A 16,340-nucleotide genomic window follows, 5' to 3' on the forward strand; every position below is an offset into this window, starting at 1 on the left:
TAAAAAATTTCTTTTAAGACATCAATACTGAGGCAGCGGGGGAAGATGGCAGCGGCCGTTCCACAGCGGGCCTGGACCGTGGAGCAGCTGCGCAGTGAGCAACTACCCAAGAAGGACATTATCAAGTTTCTACAGGACCACGGTTCAGATTCGTTTCTTGCAGAACATAAGTTATTAGGAAACATTAAAAATGTGGCCAAGACAGCTAACAAGGACCATTTGGTTACAGCCTACAACCATCTTTTTGAAAGTAAGCGTTTCAAAGGTACTGAAAGTATAAGTAAAGTGTCTGAGCAGGTGAAAAATGTGAAGCTTAATGAAGATAAACCCAAAGAAACCAAGTGTGAAGAGACTCTGGATGAGGGTCCACCAAAATATACAAAATCTGTCCTTAAAAAAGGAGATAAAACCAACTTTCCCAAAAAGGGAGATGTTTTTCCCTGCTGGTATACAGGAACACTACAGGATGGGACTGTTTTTGATACTAATATTCAAACCAGTTCAAAGAAGAAGAAAAATGCCAAGCCTTTAAGTTTTAAGGTTGGAATAGGCAAAGTTATCCGAGGATGGGATGAAGCACTCTTAACTATGAGTAAAGGAGAAAAGGCTCGACTAGAGATTGAACCAGAATGGGCTTATGGAAAGAAAGGACAGCCTGATGCCAAAATTCCACCAAATGCAAAACTCATTTTTGAAGTGGAATTAGTGGATATTGATTGAAATAGCAATGCTTCAGATATAAAGACATTAGCAACAATAAAACATGGCCTTGAAGAAACTTTGTAACTAGAGCTGGTTACTATTGTAAGGGGAGAGTCAACTGGAAAATTCAAGAACTCAGATATTGTTTACCCAATCCCCAACTTTTAATATATGTAATCCATCATAATTCCTTAAAGTTTGAGATATTTTACTACAGCTGTGTAAAATATTAGTTAAGGTGAAGTGACTTTCCTTTTACCTCATGTTGTAAACTAAAAGGCTCAATAAAAAAGTATTCAGTGTCTTGAAAAAAAAAAAAAAAGACATCAATACTCAGAAGTGTAAGCCAATTAATAACTGTGTGTGAATTAGTTTGATTATTCTGTGATAATCTGATTGAAAGGGTTAAGATTTTAAACAAGGTAATATAAAAGCTACTATACTACATTTTAAAAATCTATCAAACTACCTTTTTTTTTTTTTTTAACCAAACTACTTTCAATTGCAGGGCCAACTATTTAACCTACGGAATTGTCATTATAATCTTCCCCCACCCCGCCAAAGAAGGCTGAGAACAGCTCCTCTTAGGATAAATACTGTGAAGAATAAATTGATAAAGCAATATATCAGACTGAGGAACTAATAATGACTTCATAAATGAAAGAGAAAAAATATCCCAGGATTCTGAAAAGCAGTGTTTTTTATTCATGTGCAGAAAAAGACATCTGGGAATGTCTGAGAATTATCAGGAAAGGGAATCTCCTGACAGCTTTTTTAAAGAGCTGTGCACAAGCCAAGTTAGGAATATCTGAACCAGAGTCTTTTTAAATTAACACATTGTCACAACTGGCTAAAAGAGTAATTTTTTTCTTTTTATGTCTTTAGCTCTACAGAAAGCCAAATATATAAATTGTAATACTTGCCCATGATCATCTCAAGTGATTTACGTACCTCATCAATATATTCCAGCAAGTCCAAAGCTTTCTTGAAATCATATTCATTAGCTCTTCTGTTTTCTTCACAGATATACAGCTATGGCAAGTTCAAATAAGACTGAGGATTATTTTAAGTAATCATATAACCAAGACTAGAGAAATTTATGGAGAAAATAAGTCATTCTGTCTTTCAAGTTAGTCACAGGTATTTTTTATTTTATAGTAAGAAGACTATCATCTTTGGAATTCACACTCCATCTACCCTCACAATAAACTGTCTTTCAAAATGTGCCTATGCTCAACAATATTTAATTTGTGTAACTTGGTATATGTACCTTTAAAATGTCAGTACATTTATATTCTTAAGTTCAAGATAGTATATGTATTTCAGTATTCTTTTGATCATATTCTTTGCAATATGCTATATATGGAGAGGCTGTTGTGAGCTCAATTATAGGAAATCTGTTATTAGTAATGGCTAAAATACTGAAGTTTTTGAATTGTCTTCTTTTTAATAGAATTAGAGCAAATTCAAAGTGATCCTACATTGTTCTTGCATTTGAAATGCTTTCTTGAAAGGCAAAGGAGAAGCAAAGTTAACACTACAAGCGTACATAACAAAGCTAGCCTACCTAGGCTGTAGCCCATAATCTAGCTATGCCCTTAGGAATGTGCTATGTCCCAGAGAAAAAGGGTGAGGATGGTACTTAAAGGCTATGTAAAATCCAGTTCCTTGAACATTTTTCTTATGGAAGAGCCTGAACCTCATGGTACATGTCTGTCCTATGCTGAAAAATACAAATACTTTCTTCTGGTCACCTGGATGAGCATCTCTAGGAACAGGTGGAGGCAGAGGCTGACCCACTACTTTCCACTAACGTGAGTCCTGCTCTTAAGCAACTTCTAACAACTATTCTAGGGGAAGGGGAAAGTTACCAGAAAAATAGGAAGTGGGCAGATGACTACTTGTAGGAACTATGCCATCTGACTCAAATACTGAGAGGTTGTTTTGAGACTAAGGAATGGTGCAAGGATGTGAAAAGCACGCACACTGATGAGCTGTGGGGCAGTCAAGACTGGCATTGCACTGAGACTTAGCTGTTTTTCCGCCAGCAGCTGTTCAGGCAAGGTCTCCTGGTGCAGCAGAAAGCGCTCCTGCTCAGCCATTTCTAGAATTCAAAATGAGAGGTAGGGAGAGGAATAAACTCTTCTGCTCCATCATAAAACAAATCTGAATTTTTTTTAATTTTATTTTTATTTTTATTTATTTATGATAGGCACACAGTGAGAGAGAGAGAGAGAGAGAGGCAGAGACACAGGCAGAGGGAGAAGCAGGCTCCATGCACCAGGAGCCCGACGTGGGATTCGATCCTGGGTCTCCAGGATCGTGCCCTGGGCCAAAGGCAGGCGCTAAACCGCTGCGCCACCCAGGGATCCCTGAATTTTTTTTTAAAAAGAGGAACATCTCTAAAGGTAATCTCATCACTATTTGGTGAACTTAAAATGTTATTAATTCTGCTAACTCTTGATTTCTGATTATGCTAAAACATATTCACGGTGTGATCCAAATCATATAAACAAACACTATCACCAGATACAGGAGGGGAGAGAAGAGCTATGAAAATACACCCTACTGCTTGAAGAAGTTGTAGAACAGATGGCTATCTCATGAGGCACAAGTCCTTCAGATCGGGGGATCCAGTCCCATTTTATGGTAACTTAGGAACTCCCACCAGAGTTTCTAGCATAATCTTTCACTAGGGGAAATGATCTACTTAAAAACCACAATGAGTATACTCCAGGAAAAACAAAACCTGGAAGCTTATGTGGCAAACCTATTAACTAGCAATGGTAATCTCAATAGGATGAGGTGACAGGGTGAGGCTTACTTGCCATAAGCTATCCAGGCTGCAGCCCATCCCCAGGCTGGGCTACAGAGGAAAAGGATCTAGAACTGCCATGCAGCCTCATAAACACAGTGGTCACATCACAGCAAAGTACAGTGACCAAAGCACAAATATGCTCATACAAATACTGACATCACTTCACAATCAAATCATTTTTGTGCAATTTCCATACATAGAAAAACAGACTGGGAGGATACACAAAACAGTAATAGTAGTAATCTCTGTGGCAGTGAGATATTATATAGACAATTTGGTTTTTTTGTTTGTGTTTTTCCTGGTAATTTACAAATTTCCATAAGGAATTATTCACATTACCAGAAAGGAAGTTATTTTTCAAAAATCTACTCCCTATGACCAGATACACTGATGACAGTCTGTAGGTAATTACTGACATCTGAAAATACTCCCATTGTGTTAAGAATGTGAAAGTTAAGAAGTAATCAAATCAAAATGACCAGTTCTAACGATTTCTGGTGGGTGAGGTAACAAGAAATAAAACCTTGATTTAATTAACATGGTCTATCTCTGGTGATCAGACTAAATTATGGCTTCCCACGTCAGATTATCAGCCAACCTTGCTGAATTTATACACACTTCTTTAGAACAAAAAAGGACTACCAGTGCTTAAAAATAAAAGACAAGATTTCCCTCAACAGTGCAAAATAATTTTTTTTTTAATATTTTATTTATTTATTCATGAGAGACACAGAGACAGAGAGAGGCAGAGATAGAGGGAGAAGCAGGCTCCACGCAGGGATCTCAACATGGGACTTGATCCTGGGTCTCCAGGATCACACCCCTGGCCAAAGGCGGTGCCAAACCGCTGAGCCACCCAGGCTGCCCAAATAATTTTAATAATAAAAATTAAATGCTAATCCTAGGATTTATTAAATAATATATGTAAGACTTTTTTTTTCAAGAAGATTTTTTACAAGGATTGCCTCCAATCCTTGTAACTACCCATTTCATAGCTGAGGAACTGAGGCCTGTAAGAGGGTATCCAAAGTCACAAAGATAGTAAGCTGGAGAAAATATCTGAAATCAGATCTGTCCAATTTCCATCTAGATTCTTTCCACTATTCCCATTCCTCGAAGAAACAAATGACAGCAGTATAATTAGAATCTATACCTAAGAGACTGGACTCTGTGGCTAAGCCCTGAAACCCAACACCTGTATTTGCATACAGTTCACCCCTGAACACATAGCTAAGATCCCCCTCCGATTTTTATTTTGAAAAATTCCAAACCTACAGAAAAATTTAAAGAATACAGTGTACACTGTATACCTGGAGTTACCTGCTGTTAACATTTTGCCATCTTTGCTTTATCTACCTATCTACTTATCAACCCACCTATTTGCTTTTCCCCTTAAGTAATATAGAAGTTGCAGACTTTCACACCATTTCATTTCTAATTACTTTAGCATATACCTCCTAAGAACAAGACCATTCAACCAGTATCATTATCAAGTCTGAAAAATTTAACAGATATAGTAAAGTCATCTAATATTAATTATGTTCACATTTCCCCAGTTGTCACCATAATGTTTGTCACAGTTATTTGGGGGATGACTGAGGAGCTGATCAAGCATCTCATACTGCATTTGGTTGTCACAGCTCTCAGGCTACTTTAATCTAAAACAGCCTCTTTTTTTTTCCCTTTATGTTGCTTAATTTTGAAAAGACTGGGCTGATTATATTAAATGCCCCACAAATAGGATACATCCAATCATTCCCTGTTGTTAGATTCAGGTTGAACATCTCTAGCACGAAAGCAATGCAGGTGGTATTCTGCATCACTCCAGGAAGTATGTAATGTTAATCTGACTCACTGCTGATGATGGTCTGTTAGATGTGTGTAATGACAGTCTGAAAACATGAGATGATCTTCTACCCCTAACCCCTAGACTCAATGTTTTAGCATCCTTTGATGAACCATTAGTCACTATAGTTGCAAGATGCTTCCCAAGTCCTATTCCACACTTATCAGCTGGTATTCTTTTTTCGTAAAGAAGAATTTCACTGATCCTTCCCATTCTGGGCATCACTGTAGATTTATGAATTTTTGCTTTTAAATGGTGAAATAAAATGCTTTACTATCATTTTACTATCACTATTTTTGGTGTTCAAACTCGGCCAGTGGAGGCTATTTTGTTGACATCTCTACAAAAACCTTGCTCTCTGGCTCAGCAAGATTCAAGATCTTTCCTCAATAACCTTTGTTTTTACTAAGAAATAGTTAGAAGTAGTTAGAAGCCAAAACATAGGACTAGGTATACTCATGCTACTGGGGTGTCACTGCTTTTAGCCCTTTTCAGTGAAGAGAGCCAAGGAATACTTTAATTTTAAATAATCTTGATTCCATCTGAAATCTCCAATTCAAATGCTGTATACAGGGTTCTTCTCCCTCCTTCTAGATTTTATCTCCCTTCCCCTTGGTTCTCAAAAATGACAATGTATCATTTTCTCAACCTACAATATAACAAAATAGTTGGATACAATTATGACACCAAAAAGTTTTAAATTCTGAAACCAGTAGCTTCAAAATTACCACTATTTACAACAAACCCACTGATTAAAAAGGTCAAGATTTCTTTGCAGTTCTTCTTGTTCTTAGATTATGAGTCACTCAGGATGTACTCAGAGCACTCTTCAAATCATACATAATTCTTAGGAATTCTTATTTAACAAACAGATTTTCTGTAAAAAATAGAATCCCAAAAAATATGTACTTAGGTGTCTAATGAGACTGGATAGAAATCGCTCCTCTTAAAGGAGTGATGGGTCCTGTTTCTAATAAACCCTATTAATAACAGGAATGCATTCTAAGAGTTCACTGATAGTATGATTAACATTCAAATCCTTTCTTTTACCTTCAATTTTTTCTTGTAGGATATCCTCTGAAAAGTCTGAAGCCAATGCAGCCAATTTACTCAAACCAAGAAGGGTTTTTTTCTTTGCAAAATAATGAGTTTCCATGTTTGCCAAACCCAGAAGTGTTGCATGAGCCTACAATAAACAAAATATGAAAAATGGTAAGATTCTCAGTACTAATTCAAGTTAAGTACAACCCAAAATTATTCCCAACTGATAACAATGAAAAATCAAATTAATACTAGCAAACCTAAAACTGATTGGTACTATATACTGAGAGCGATTGCACAATAAAATATCAACCCGCCACACTAATTATTGGGAAAAGAAACATACATAAAACATTCGTTCTATAACAATTATATATTCACTTCAACAACTTGTCAAGGACAAACTTTAAAATTAATTCATGCATGGTTTTTACCCAAAATTTGAATTTTTTTGTTTTATGCCATCATAAATAAAAAAGAACACTTTATTCAAATTATGTCAGCGAACAGGAGACACATATTTAAAATCACCTCTAACTAATATTTTAATCACTATAAGCTAAACTAATTAAATAAAAAACTGCCTAAATCGGCTCCATGTAACTCAATCTTCCTTACCTTTTCTAATTCTTGGCTGTTAATTTCATGTAACCAGCTAAGATGCTCATGAGCTTGCAAAAAATTTGCCAACTCTTCATGCTGAGAAATGGGCTGAGATAATAATTTGCCTCGCTTTCCTTTCTCCAGATACCAACGGAAGAGAAAGTCTGAAAAATTCTACAAAAAAAAAACAAAAAACAAAGAATCCAACAATATTCGGGAGTATAGTTTTAAAAAGTACATTTCTGAAAATAAAATATTAAATTTTCTTAAAGGTCTTAGATTCTAGAATAGAAATCTTCTTTTAAACACTTATTTTCTATATGGTAGTGTCCTAAAGAAAACTTAATTCAGATTCAGAATGGGGATCCTGCTCAAGATCATGTAAACTTTATACATGGATGGTGTGGAATGGTACTCATTAGTTACATGTAGCTGTTTAAACTTCATTAAAATTAAAAAATTCAGTTCCTCAGTCACACTAGCCATATTTTAAGTGCTCAATGGCCCTATATGTGCTATCTGAGGCAGAAAATATGAGTAAGATCTCCACTGTCCCTGAAAGTTCTATGCAACAGTGCAGAATGAAAGATTCTCAAGAATTGAATCCTTTGCCAGAAGGCCATGCAGGCTGGTTTGATAAATAGAAAGCTAGATAGGCCCTAAATGCTTAGTCAGTTTTTCCCACCAGATGTTGGGGGTAATATGGAAGGCTAGGGGGGAAAGGAAGACTAAAAAGTCCTACAGCCATACATGTAAGAGATCTTTCCACCACAGGGGGAATTCTGCAATTAACTGGTTTCATAAGACTTCGAAACCAGAAATGAAGTGAATGTAACAAAAGCCACAACCAAGCCTTTGTCCACCTCTATTCTGGTTGAATTGAGTGACCTGCTTCTCACCATATCTGCCTCCCCAGGTAAAAATAGCATTCATTTCCATCTGTACGGTTCTTTTATACACAATATCCAAACAAAAAAAAATTACAAGACATAAAAGCAGAAAAATATGACAAGTAAGTAGGCAACAGAAGCAGACCTGAGAATGATCAGATTTTGGAGGTAGCACAGAAGGATTTTTAAGTATTTACTAAACATATTAAAGAAAATAAAAGCATACAAAAATGGATGGAAAATGTCAGCAAAGGACTAGAATCCACAAAAAGAATAAAAACCATGATGGGCTTAGCGCTATTATGAAATACTAAATAAGCCGTGTCCCACAATTAGGCCCTATCAAATAAGATAAGTTACATCTAGTCCATGTTACACCCTAACATCATCAAAAACATTGCTGTGAAATACTTAATGATAAGGACAAATGTTTGTGACATACTAAGGTAAACAAACAATTGGCAAAACATGTCTGTCTGTATACAATGTCACTTTATAGTAGCAAAAAAATCAGGTTTCACATGAAGATCAACTGAATAACGTGGCCTTTAGGAGCAACTAGAATTCACTTAGAGAGTGTCATAATGAGAACTTTTTTAAAAAAATAAGCATGATGTCAAACAAGAAAAGCAAAAATCTTTGGTGTATGGAAAGCTAAGCTCTCCCAAAGCTGCAGCATCTTGTGCTCCCAAGATCTTTTTTCAAAGTTTAAGAACTCTCCCAACATTCGTATACCTAAGTACTTTTAATTATAACTGAAAATATCTGAATAGAAATGAAAGTTTTAACATATTCTTCAAACCTTAAAAGAATCATTCAATAATACTTGGAATTTACCAAGAAACATAATGCACAAATTAGTAGCTAAGTTAACTACAAAAAGATTGTATATCATCTTTCAAAAAACCCAAGTAGGATCTGATCTGGTAAAACCTCACTACAGGACCTATTGCCTATGGTCCCTGATGATCACTACCTGATCGGCAAACTGGGTCATGTAGCGCTGGAGTCTGCTCTGGTTGTCGGTCTGCTCACACATTTGTACTAAGATATCAAAATCACAGTATTTTTCTGCTAAAGAAGCAGCCCACGGGTACTGGCCTAGTGTGACTGTAAAAATGAGAACAGATAAAAAAAAATCCCGTTAGTGAAAACTTAATATGTGATAAAAAATGACTGGAAATTTTACCTTCAACTCATATTATATTCTAAACATAATGGAATAGAAACCTTTCTAGTTACTGGCATCCACACAAATTCATTAAAGAGACAAAGTGAATCTGCTGCTCATTCCTGTCTCTCTAGGAGGCGGTTTCCTTCCTGAGTGTACAGGCCCTTACCCTTCCTCCTCTCTATAAAAATAATGGGTCCTTTGTTGAACGGCCACATTCTCCCAGCTGTGCCCTCTAACAGGCCTCAACCTGCTCTACTGTGCAGACTAGTTATGTACATAAAGGTCTCAGATGCCAAGCTCTTGGAGGGCAGTTTCCATTTGTTAATTTATTCATTTTCAAATCTTATTTAGCACCGCCTATGGCACTTGTACTGGGAAGTTTTGAAAAAGTTGAACAAATCAACACAGAAAGCTGTACATAGGGGCAGCCCAGGTGGCTCAGCGGTTTAGCGCCCCTTCAGCCCAGGGCCCGATCCTGGAAACCCGGGATCAAGTCCTATGTCGGGCTCCTTGCATGGAGTCTGCTTCTCCCTCTGCCTGTGTCTCTGCCTCTCTCTCTCTCATGAATAAATAAAATCTTTAAAAATAAATAAATAAATAAATAAATAAATAAATAAATAAATAAATAAATAAAAAGAAAACTGTACACATATGCTTTGCTTTAAGTTCTTGGTTATGGTTGGATGAATGATAGTATATTGTATCTGCTACATTAATGATCTGACTCCTTCATCTGTTCTGCAAATTCAAAGACCCACGGCCATTGCTAAATACCATGTACTTACGAAGTGGGGATAAGAGATCTGATCTTTTCTGTAGGTACTCCATTTCCAGACTGCTGTATCTTTCTTGATCACAAGATCGGTCCAGAGACTTCAGCTGGGTAACATAACCATCCAGGAAGCAATCAATCAGTGCTACCAGTTGCTCTGTCAGAATGTTTCGGAGGTTGCTGTCTGCCTGAGGATAAACCACTTTCAGGACAATCCCATGCTGGCGTTCTATTACTGTTCGGATGCCTGAAGGACCACTTGTTGCTATGAAATCACACAAAGTAATATGGTAAGTAAGGGTTCTATGGCGGCTAAGGGAAAAACCAACTGCCTAAAAACTATCACCTCACTGTTGCTGGAAAAATAAATCACATAGGGCTTCAGTTGATACCTGTCCTGCTCAAATCCCATCTTCTCTATGGAAACTTCCTCAACATAGCCAGGTAAACATGATACTTCTTCCTCCTAAATCCCTCTTATGCTGTTCCACTTACTTCCTTGTATTAAATCAACATTAAATATAGTGAACTCTCTCTCTCCTAGAAAGCCAGGACCTGCTTCCTTGAGTAACTATACATCCTAAAATCTAGTAGACACAGAGTGCCTGGTGGGCTCAGTCACTAGAGCATGTGACTCTTGACCTTGGGATTCTAAGTTTGAGCTCCTCATTGAGGGTAGAGAGTACTTAAAAAAAAATCTAGGGGATCCCTGGGTGGCTCAGTGGTTTAGCCCCCGCCTTCTGCCCAGGGCGTGATCCTGGAGTCCCGGGATTGAGTCCCACGTCGGGCTCCCTGCATGGAGCTTGCTTCTACCTCTGCCTGTGTCTCTGCCTCTCTCTCTTTCTCTCTCTCTCTGTCTCTCATGAATGAATAAATAAAATCTTAAAAAAAAAAATCTAGTGTACACATAAGAAGTACTAGTTAAATTATGAAAAGATCTATAAATTATTCTAAGGGAATAAAAAGCAGTTTTCACAAGAATTGCTCATTCTGGAGATGGCATTTATTTTTCATTTCACTTATAAACCTGAACTAATGGGAGTATTATAGCTTCCAAAAACAGTCATTAGAAATATATTTTGCTAATAATAAATCAGTATGTTTGGGCTCGGTGCTTGCAAACTCACCCGTCCAAGGAACATATTCAGGTTCTTGTTCTAGCGGTTCTTCTCTTCTATACAAGGAGTTTCTATTTTGTCGATAATGACTAGCAGCTTGTAGCATGTCCTGGAAAAAAATGTTAACACATGCAGAAAGTGATGAATCTCAGTATTTTTAAAGGTAATTCAAAACACCAAAGTCTATTAATACTAAAAAATACCAAGTCTGCAGAATTACTTTTTGGTTCTTTCTGCACTGAAATGCTTTACTTCATAATTTAGCTGCAGTTTTGGAAAATTATAATAACCAAAGTAAGAAAACCACTGCTATAAGATGGAACATTTTAATCAGTAATATAAATAGTAAGCTTTTGAGTAAGAGACTTATCTAGTTACTATAACATTAATACATTTGCAATGATATGTACATATCCTTCTCCAAATAAAAGGTTTATTTTACCAAATAGAACTCAGGATTATAGAAACTTTCAACATGCACAAGGCAAACATTAAATGTTTGGTAATTAATGTTTATGTTTGGCTGATTAATAAAATGACTGGTATTTTTCTACATTTTTGGAATTAAAGGTTAAATACATTTATAAATTAATGGTGATACAGACAAGAATATGGAAACCACTTTCTCTTCTATCCACACTCTGGTCTCTGATTTGCTGAAATCTTCACTGTAGTTTTGTACCTTGAGAATACTATTCACATTGATCACCACCTCAGCCCATTCAATGGATTCCAATGATGTATCCTTTAAGACCTGCTCCTCATGCTCCAGTAAGCACTCACAGACAGTGTCTACCCGGGACACCTGAAAGAGTGAGGAGAAGGCAATACTTACAACAATTATGGTGATGGGTAATAATTACAACTGCCCAGAATCTACTCAAAGGGTTTCTCATCAAAGGATGCCCTCAGCTCGATAGTCAGAATAAAATAGTTAATGGTGAAAATAAATTTAAAAGAAGTAGAGAAGGGACCCTTGAACAACACAGGGTTGAACTGCACGGGTCCACTCACACGTGGATATTTTCTGATACAGTACAGTACTATATATGTACTTTCTCTTATGATTTTTGTAAAAATATTCTGACAGCGTAGGGGTTAAGCATCCTTAACCCCCTGCCCCTCTGTGTTCAAGGGTCAATTTTATATAACTTCTCACTGTTTTTTCTAATTTTTTGTCATTATTAACATATGAATGTAATGGCGTAAAAATGTTCTTAAGCACTGAAATACCTGCTTCCAGTTTCAGCCCATGATTAAACTTCCTCCCTTTAAGTGGAATACTTACTAAATACATTTAGAGTCTGCACAGCAATTGGGCATGCAAAGAAAAAAGAGAAATGATGTTTGCTGCCCTTAAGCTTACAAACTAGTTGAAGGAACAAGACATACGCACATGCAAAATGTGGCCCAAAGAGAAGAACCCTGTTCTTCCTTTTCTATTTCGGGTATTAGTCAAAGGCATCCTAACGACCCCAGCAAGACACTTTTTGGCTCATTTAATTTATAAGATTAAATGTAAGAATTTCTTAATACTGTTAATGTGAAAATCATAAGAAAGCACATATGACATAAAAGAGAAGATAATATAAAAGCAAATAAAATGTCAAAACATTTGCTAATAAACACCTTCAATCAAGTGAGTTACATACTCAGTGATTTCAAATACTGTTCATATGCTGACCCAATCGTCCATCCCTTAGGCAGTTAACTCTGCTTTATAGAACCCTAGGATTCAAAACTACATCTCGAAGGAATCTTTTTTTTTTTTTAATTTTTTTTTAAATTTTTTATTTATTTATGATAGTCACAGAGAGAGAGAGAGAGAGGCAGAGACATAGGCAGAGGGAGAAGCAGGCTCCATGCACCGGGAGCCCGATGTGGGATTCGATCCCGGGTCTCCAGGATCACGCCCTGGGCCAAAGGCAAGCGCCAAACCACTGCGCCACCCAGGGATCCCTCGAAGGAATCTTAAGAACAGTAAATGTCCCGATGGAATTAAGATAAATGGTGGTATCAATGGTCTTAAACATTACCATTTTCCATATGGAGTGTTCTTTTGGAGAACCAATCATATATTTAGTTTTGTTCTATCATATTCCTAAGATACTACTCATGAACTAATGTATTCAACTGATAATTTCCAGATCTTTCTCTCTCTCTCTCTTTTTTTTTTTTGGTAAGTGGAAAATGCAGGTATACTGAATTTAACTAGTATCCTTTCCATTTTGATCCAAATGCAGAAAAAGGAACCCAGGCTCTTACTCAATTCTTTCAAAAAATTTGTTAACAACTTAAAATCTTTCTTTTGCCATGTTAAATTATGTATGAACAAAGACCAAAAAAGGACACAAAAGTTCTAACAGTTTGTGAAAGAAATCACAATCGCCTTAAGGATCCTACCTTTTTCCCTTCAAAACCCCAAATCCTCTCAAACTTGAGGCTTTGCAAGGCTTACCACCCCTCATTTCAAATCCCTTTCCTCAAATATATTGAAACCTACTAACTCTCCTTATAGTACTCCAATTCTTCCAGTCAAAAAGCCCGATGGCTCTTACAGACTAGTTCAGGATCTTAGAATTATCAATGAGGCAGTATTCCTTATCCTCCTCATCGTCCCCAATCTACATATACACTCTTCTCCCCCACCATTCCAAGGTGGGACGCATTCTTCACTATTCCCATCTCCCCAGAATCCCAAGACCGACCCCAACACCTTACACTCTCAACAGTAGGTAGACAGTTCTCTCGCAGGGTTTTAGGAATGGCCCCCACCTCTTCGGACAAGCTCTAGCATCAGATATCTCTGATTTCTCCCTCCCAAATAGTACTTCATCCTGTAAGCGACCTTCTCCTCCGCAGTCCTTCTTTGTCCGCTTCTATTTCTGACACCATCACTCTCCTCCCCTTCCTAAATAACAAAGAGTTAGGGCTAAGTGCAGACACCTGTGAGTTTTATCTGTAAGCTTGGCCAGGGGTAGGGGAATGGGGGCTTTGTATAGATTCCTTTCAGAATGGTAAGATCGTGAAATGTGAGGTTAAGGGATGTCTGGGTGGCTCAGCGGTGGAGCGTCTGCCTTTGGCTCAGGGCGTGATCGTGGGTCTGGGGATCAAGTCCTGCACTGGGCTCCCTCTGGGGAGCCTGCTTCTCCCTCTGCCTATGTCTCTGCTTCTCTCCCTCTGTCTCCTGTGAATAAATAAAATCTTTAAAAAACTAAAATAAATGTGAGGTAAACTATTTTTATTTCTTTCAATTTTGGGCATATTTCCTAGATTAAAGAAAAACAAAATTAAATTAAAAAGTGCTTTGCCTTACATTCCCTAGGAAAAAAACTAACCCAAATATATAAAAACAAGGCATTCTTAAAACTAAACACATTTATGGAATCAAAAGAAAATGTGAACATAGTTCAGCGTCTTAAATTATTTTTAGGTTATAGTACAAGGAACACAGTCAACCCTTAATGCAGGTTTAAACTGCATCCATCCACTGATGCACAGATTAGTTTTCGATACAATACTGTGAGCTTACTTTCTCTTACGTAAATTTTAATATTTCCTTTATTGTAAGAATACAGTATGTAATATATAACATGCAAAACGGGTGTTAACTACTGATAAGGCTTCCGGTCAACAGTAAGCTAATAGTAGTTAAGTTTTTGGAAAGTCAGAAGTTATTTATTTTTTTTAAAATAAATTTATTTTTTATTGGTGTTCAATTTATCAACATACAGAATAACATCCAGTGCTCATCCTGTCAAGTGCCCCCCCCCCCCCCGCAGTCACCCATTCACACCCACCCCTCGCCCTCCTCCCCTTCCACCACCCCTAATTCGTTTCCCAGAGTTAGGAGTCTTTATGCTCTGTCTCCCTTTCTGATATTTCCCACACATTTCTTCTCCCTTCCCTTCTATTTCCTTTCACTATTATTTATATTCCCCAAATGAATGAGAAGATATAATGTTTGTCCTTCTCCGATGGAAAGTCAGAAGTTATATATAGATTTTCCACTGTGCAAGGGGGTCAGCAACCCCTGTTGTTTAAGGGTCAACTGTATTAAGAAGGAAAAAAAAGACTTCTTAGCATAGCCTGTTGGATCCTGGATCATAGCTAGACTGTAGTCAGAAGGAAATAAAAATGAGGAGGGGCAAGATGGCGGAAGAGCAGGGTCCCCAAATCAGCTGTCCCCAACAAATTACCTAGATAACCTTCAAATCATCCTGAAAATCTACGAATCCGGCCTGATATTTGAAGAGAGACCAGCTGGAACGCTACAGTGAGAAGAGTTCGCGCTTCTATCAAGGTAGGAAGACGGGGGGGGAAAAAGAAATAAAGAAACAAAAGGTCTCCAAGGGGGAGGGGCCCCGCGGGGAGCCGGGCTGAGGCCGGGGCGAGTGTCCCCAGGACAGGAGAGCCCCGTCCCGGAGGAGCAGGCCTCGGGCTCCCTGGGACACTAACAGGCACCTGCGGCACGCGCAGGAGAGTGCGCCGAGCTCCCTAAGGGCTGCAGCGATCACGGCGGGACCCAGAGCAGCTCGGAGGGGCTCGGGCGGCGGCTCCGCGGAGGGGGCTGCGGGGCTCCGGAAGAAGCTCAGCGGCGGCGGCTCGGGCGGAGGAAGAAGCTCCGCGCGGAGGGGGCGGCAAGGCTCCGGGAACAGCTCGGAGGGACTCGGGCGGCGGCTCCGCGGAGGGGGCTGCACAGCCGGGAGCGCGAATCCAACAGCGCAGGCGCCGAAGCACAGGGCGCCGGGACACAGCCCAGGATCCGGCCTACCCCGGGACAGGCAGAGGCCGGGAGGGCCCAGGACAGCAAGGAGGCTCCTGCCTGGAGCTGAGCAGATCAGCGGCCCCGCCCGGGAGCCCCCAGGCCCTGCAGATGGAGAGCCCCGGACTTACTGCGGGGGCAGACTCCAGGGTCCCAGAGCTGCCCCAGCCACTGTGGCTTCCTCCCGGGGCCTCACGGGGTGAACAACCCCCACTGAGCCCTGCACCAGGCAGGGGCAGAGCAGCTCCCCCAAGTGCTAACACCTGAGAATCAGCACAGCAGGCCCCTCCCCCAGAAGACCAGCAACACGGACCAGTTCCAGGGGAAGTCAAGGGACTTAAAGTACACAGAATCAGAAGATACTCCCCCGTGGTTTTTTTTTTTTCTTTTTGATTTTTTTGCTTCCCCGACCCCCTTTTTTTTCCCTTTCTTTCTTTTTCTTTCTCTTTTTCTTCTTCTTTTTTCTTTTTTTCTTCCTTTTTCTTTTTTCTTTTTCTCTTTTCTTTCCTTCTTTCTCTCCTCTCTTTTTCTCCTTTTCCCAATACAACTTGTTTTTGGCCACTCTGCACTGAGCAAAATGACTAGAAGGAAAACCTCACCTCAAAAAAAAA

General features: G+C 38.8%; 2 protein-coding genes across 2 annotated transcripts in view; one reads left to right on the forward strand and one right to left on the reverse strand.

The window, feature by feature from the left end:
• Nucleotides 1–16,340, reverse strand: part of NUP133 (nucleoporin 133) — a 65,508-nt gene that overhangs the window by 8,841 nt on the left and 40,327 nt on the right. Inside the window, exons 16-23 of the mRNA XM_041750122.1 lie at nt 11,647–11,769; nt 10,974–11,073; nt 9,860–10,111; nt 8,877–9,010; nt 7,026–7,184; nt 6,417–6,552; nt 2,688–2,806; nt 1,654–1,734 (exon numbers count right to left, since the gene is read on the reverse strand). Of these exons, the coding sequence (XP_041606056.1) occupies nt 1,654–1,734; nt 2,688–2,806; nt 6,417–6,552; nt 7,026–7,184; nt 8,877–9,010; nt 9,860–10,111; nt 10,974–11,073; nt 11,647–11,769 (1,104 nt within the window). The remainder of the gene's footprint in view (nt 1–1,653; nt 1,735–2,687; nt 2,807–6,416; nt 6,553–7,025; nt 7,185–8,876; nt 9,011–9,859; nt 10,112–10,973; nt 11,074–11,646; nt 11,770–16,340) is intronic.
• LOC121487976 (peptidyl-prolyl cis-trans isomerase FKBP3-like) lies at nt 31–1,012 on the forward strand. Its single transcript, XM_041750123.1, has one exon. The coding sequence runs from the start codon at nt 46–48 to the stop codon at nt 718–720; it is 675 nt and encodes a 224-aa protein (XP_041606057.1). The 5' UTR covers nt 31–45; the 3' UTR covers nt 721–1,012.

This window comes from Vulpes lagopus, chromosome 3, assembly GCF_018345385.1.
Source record: "Vulpes lagopus strain Blue_001 chromosome 3, ASM1834538v1, whole genome shotgun sequence".
Lineage (NCBI taxonomy): Eukaryota > Metazoa > Chordata > Mammalia > Carnivora > Canidae > Vulpes > Vulpes lagopus.

Bases quoted from the DNA above. Each gene is read 5' to 3' on its own strand.
- LOC121487976 (XM_041750123.1), top strand. From the start codon at position 46: ATGGCAGCGGCCGTTCCACAGCGGGCCTGGACCGTGGAGCAGCTGCGC.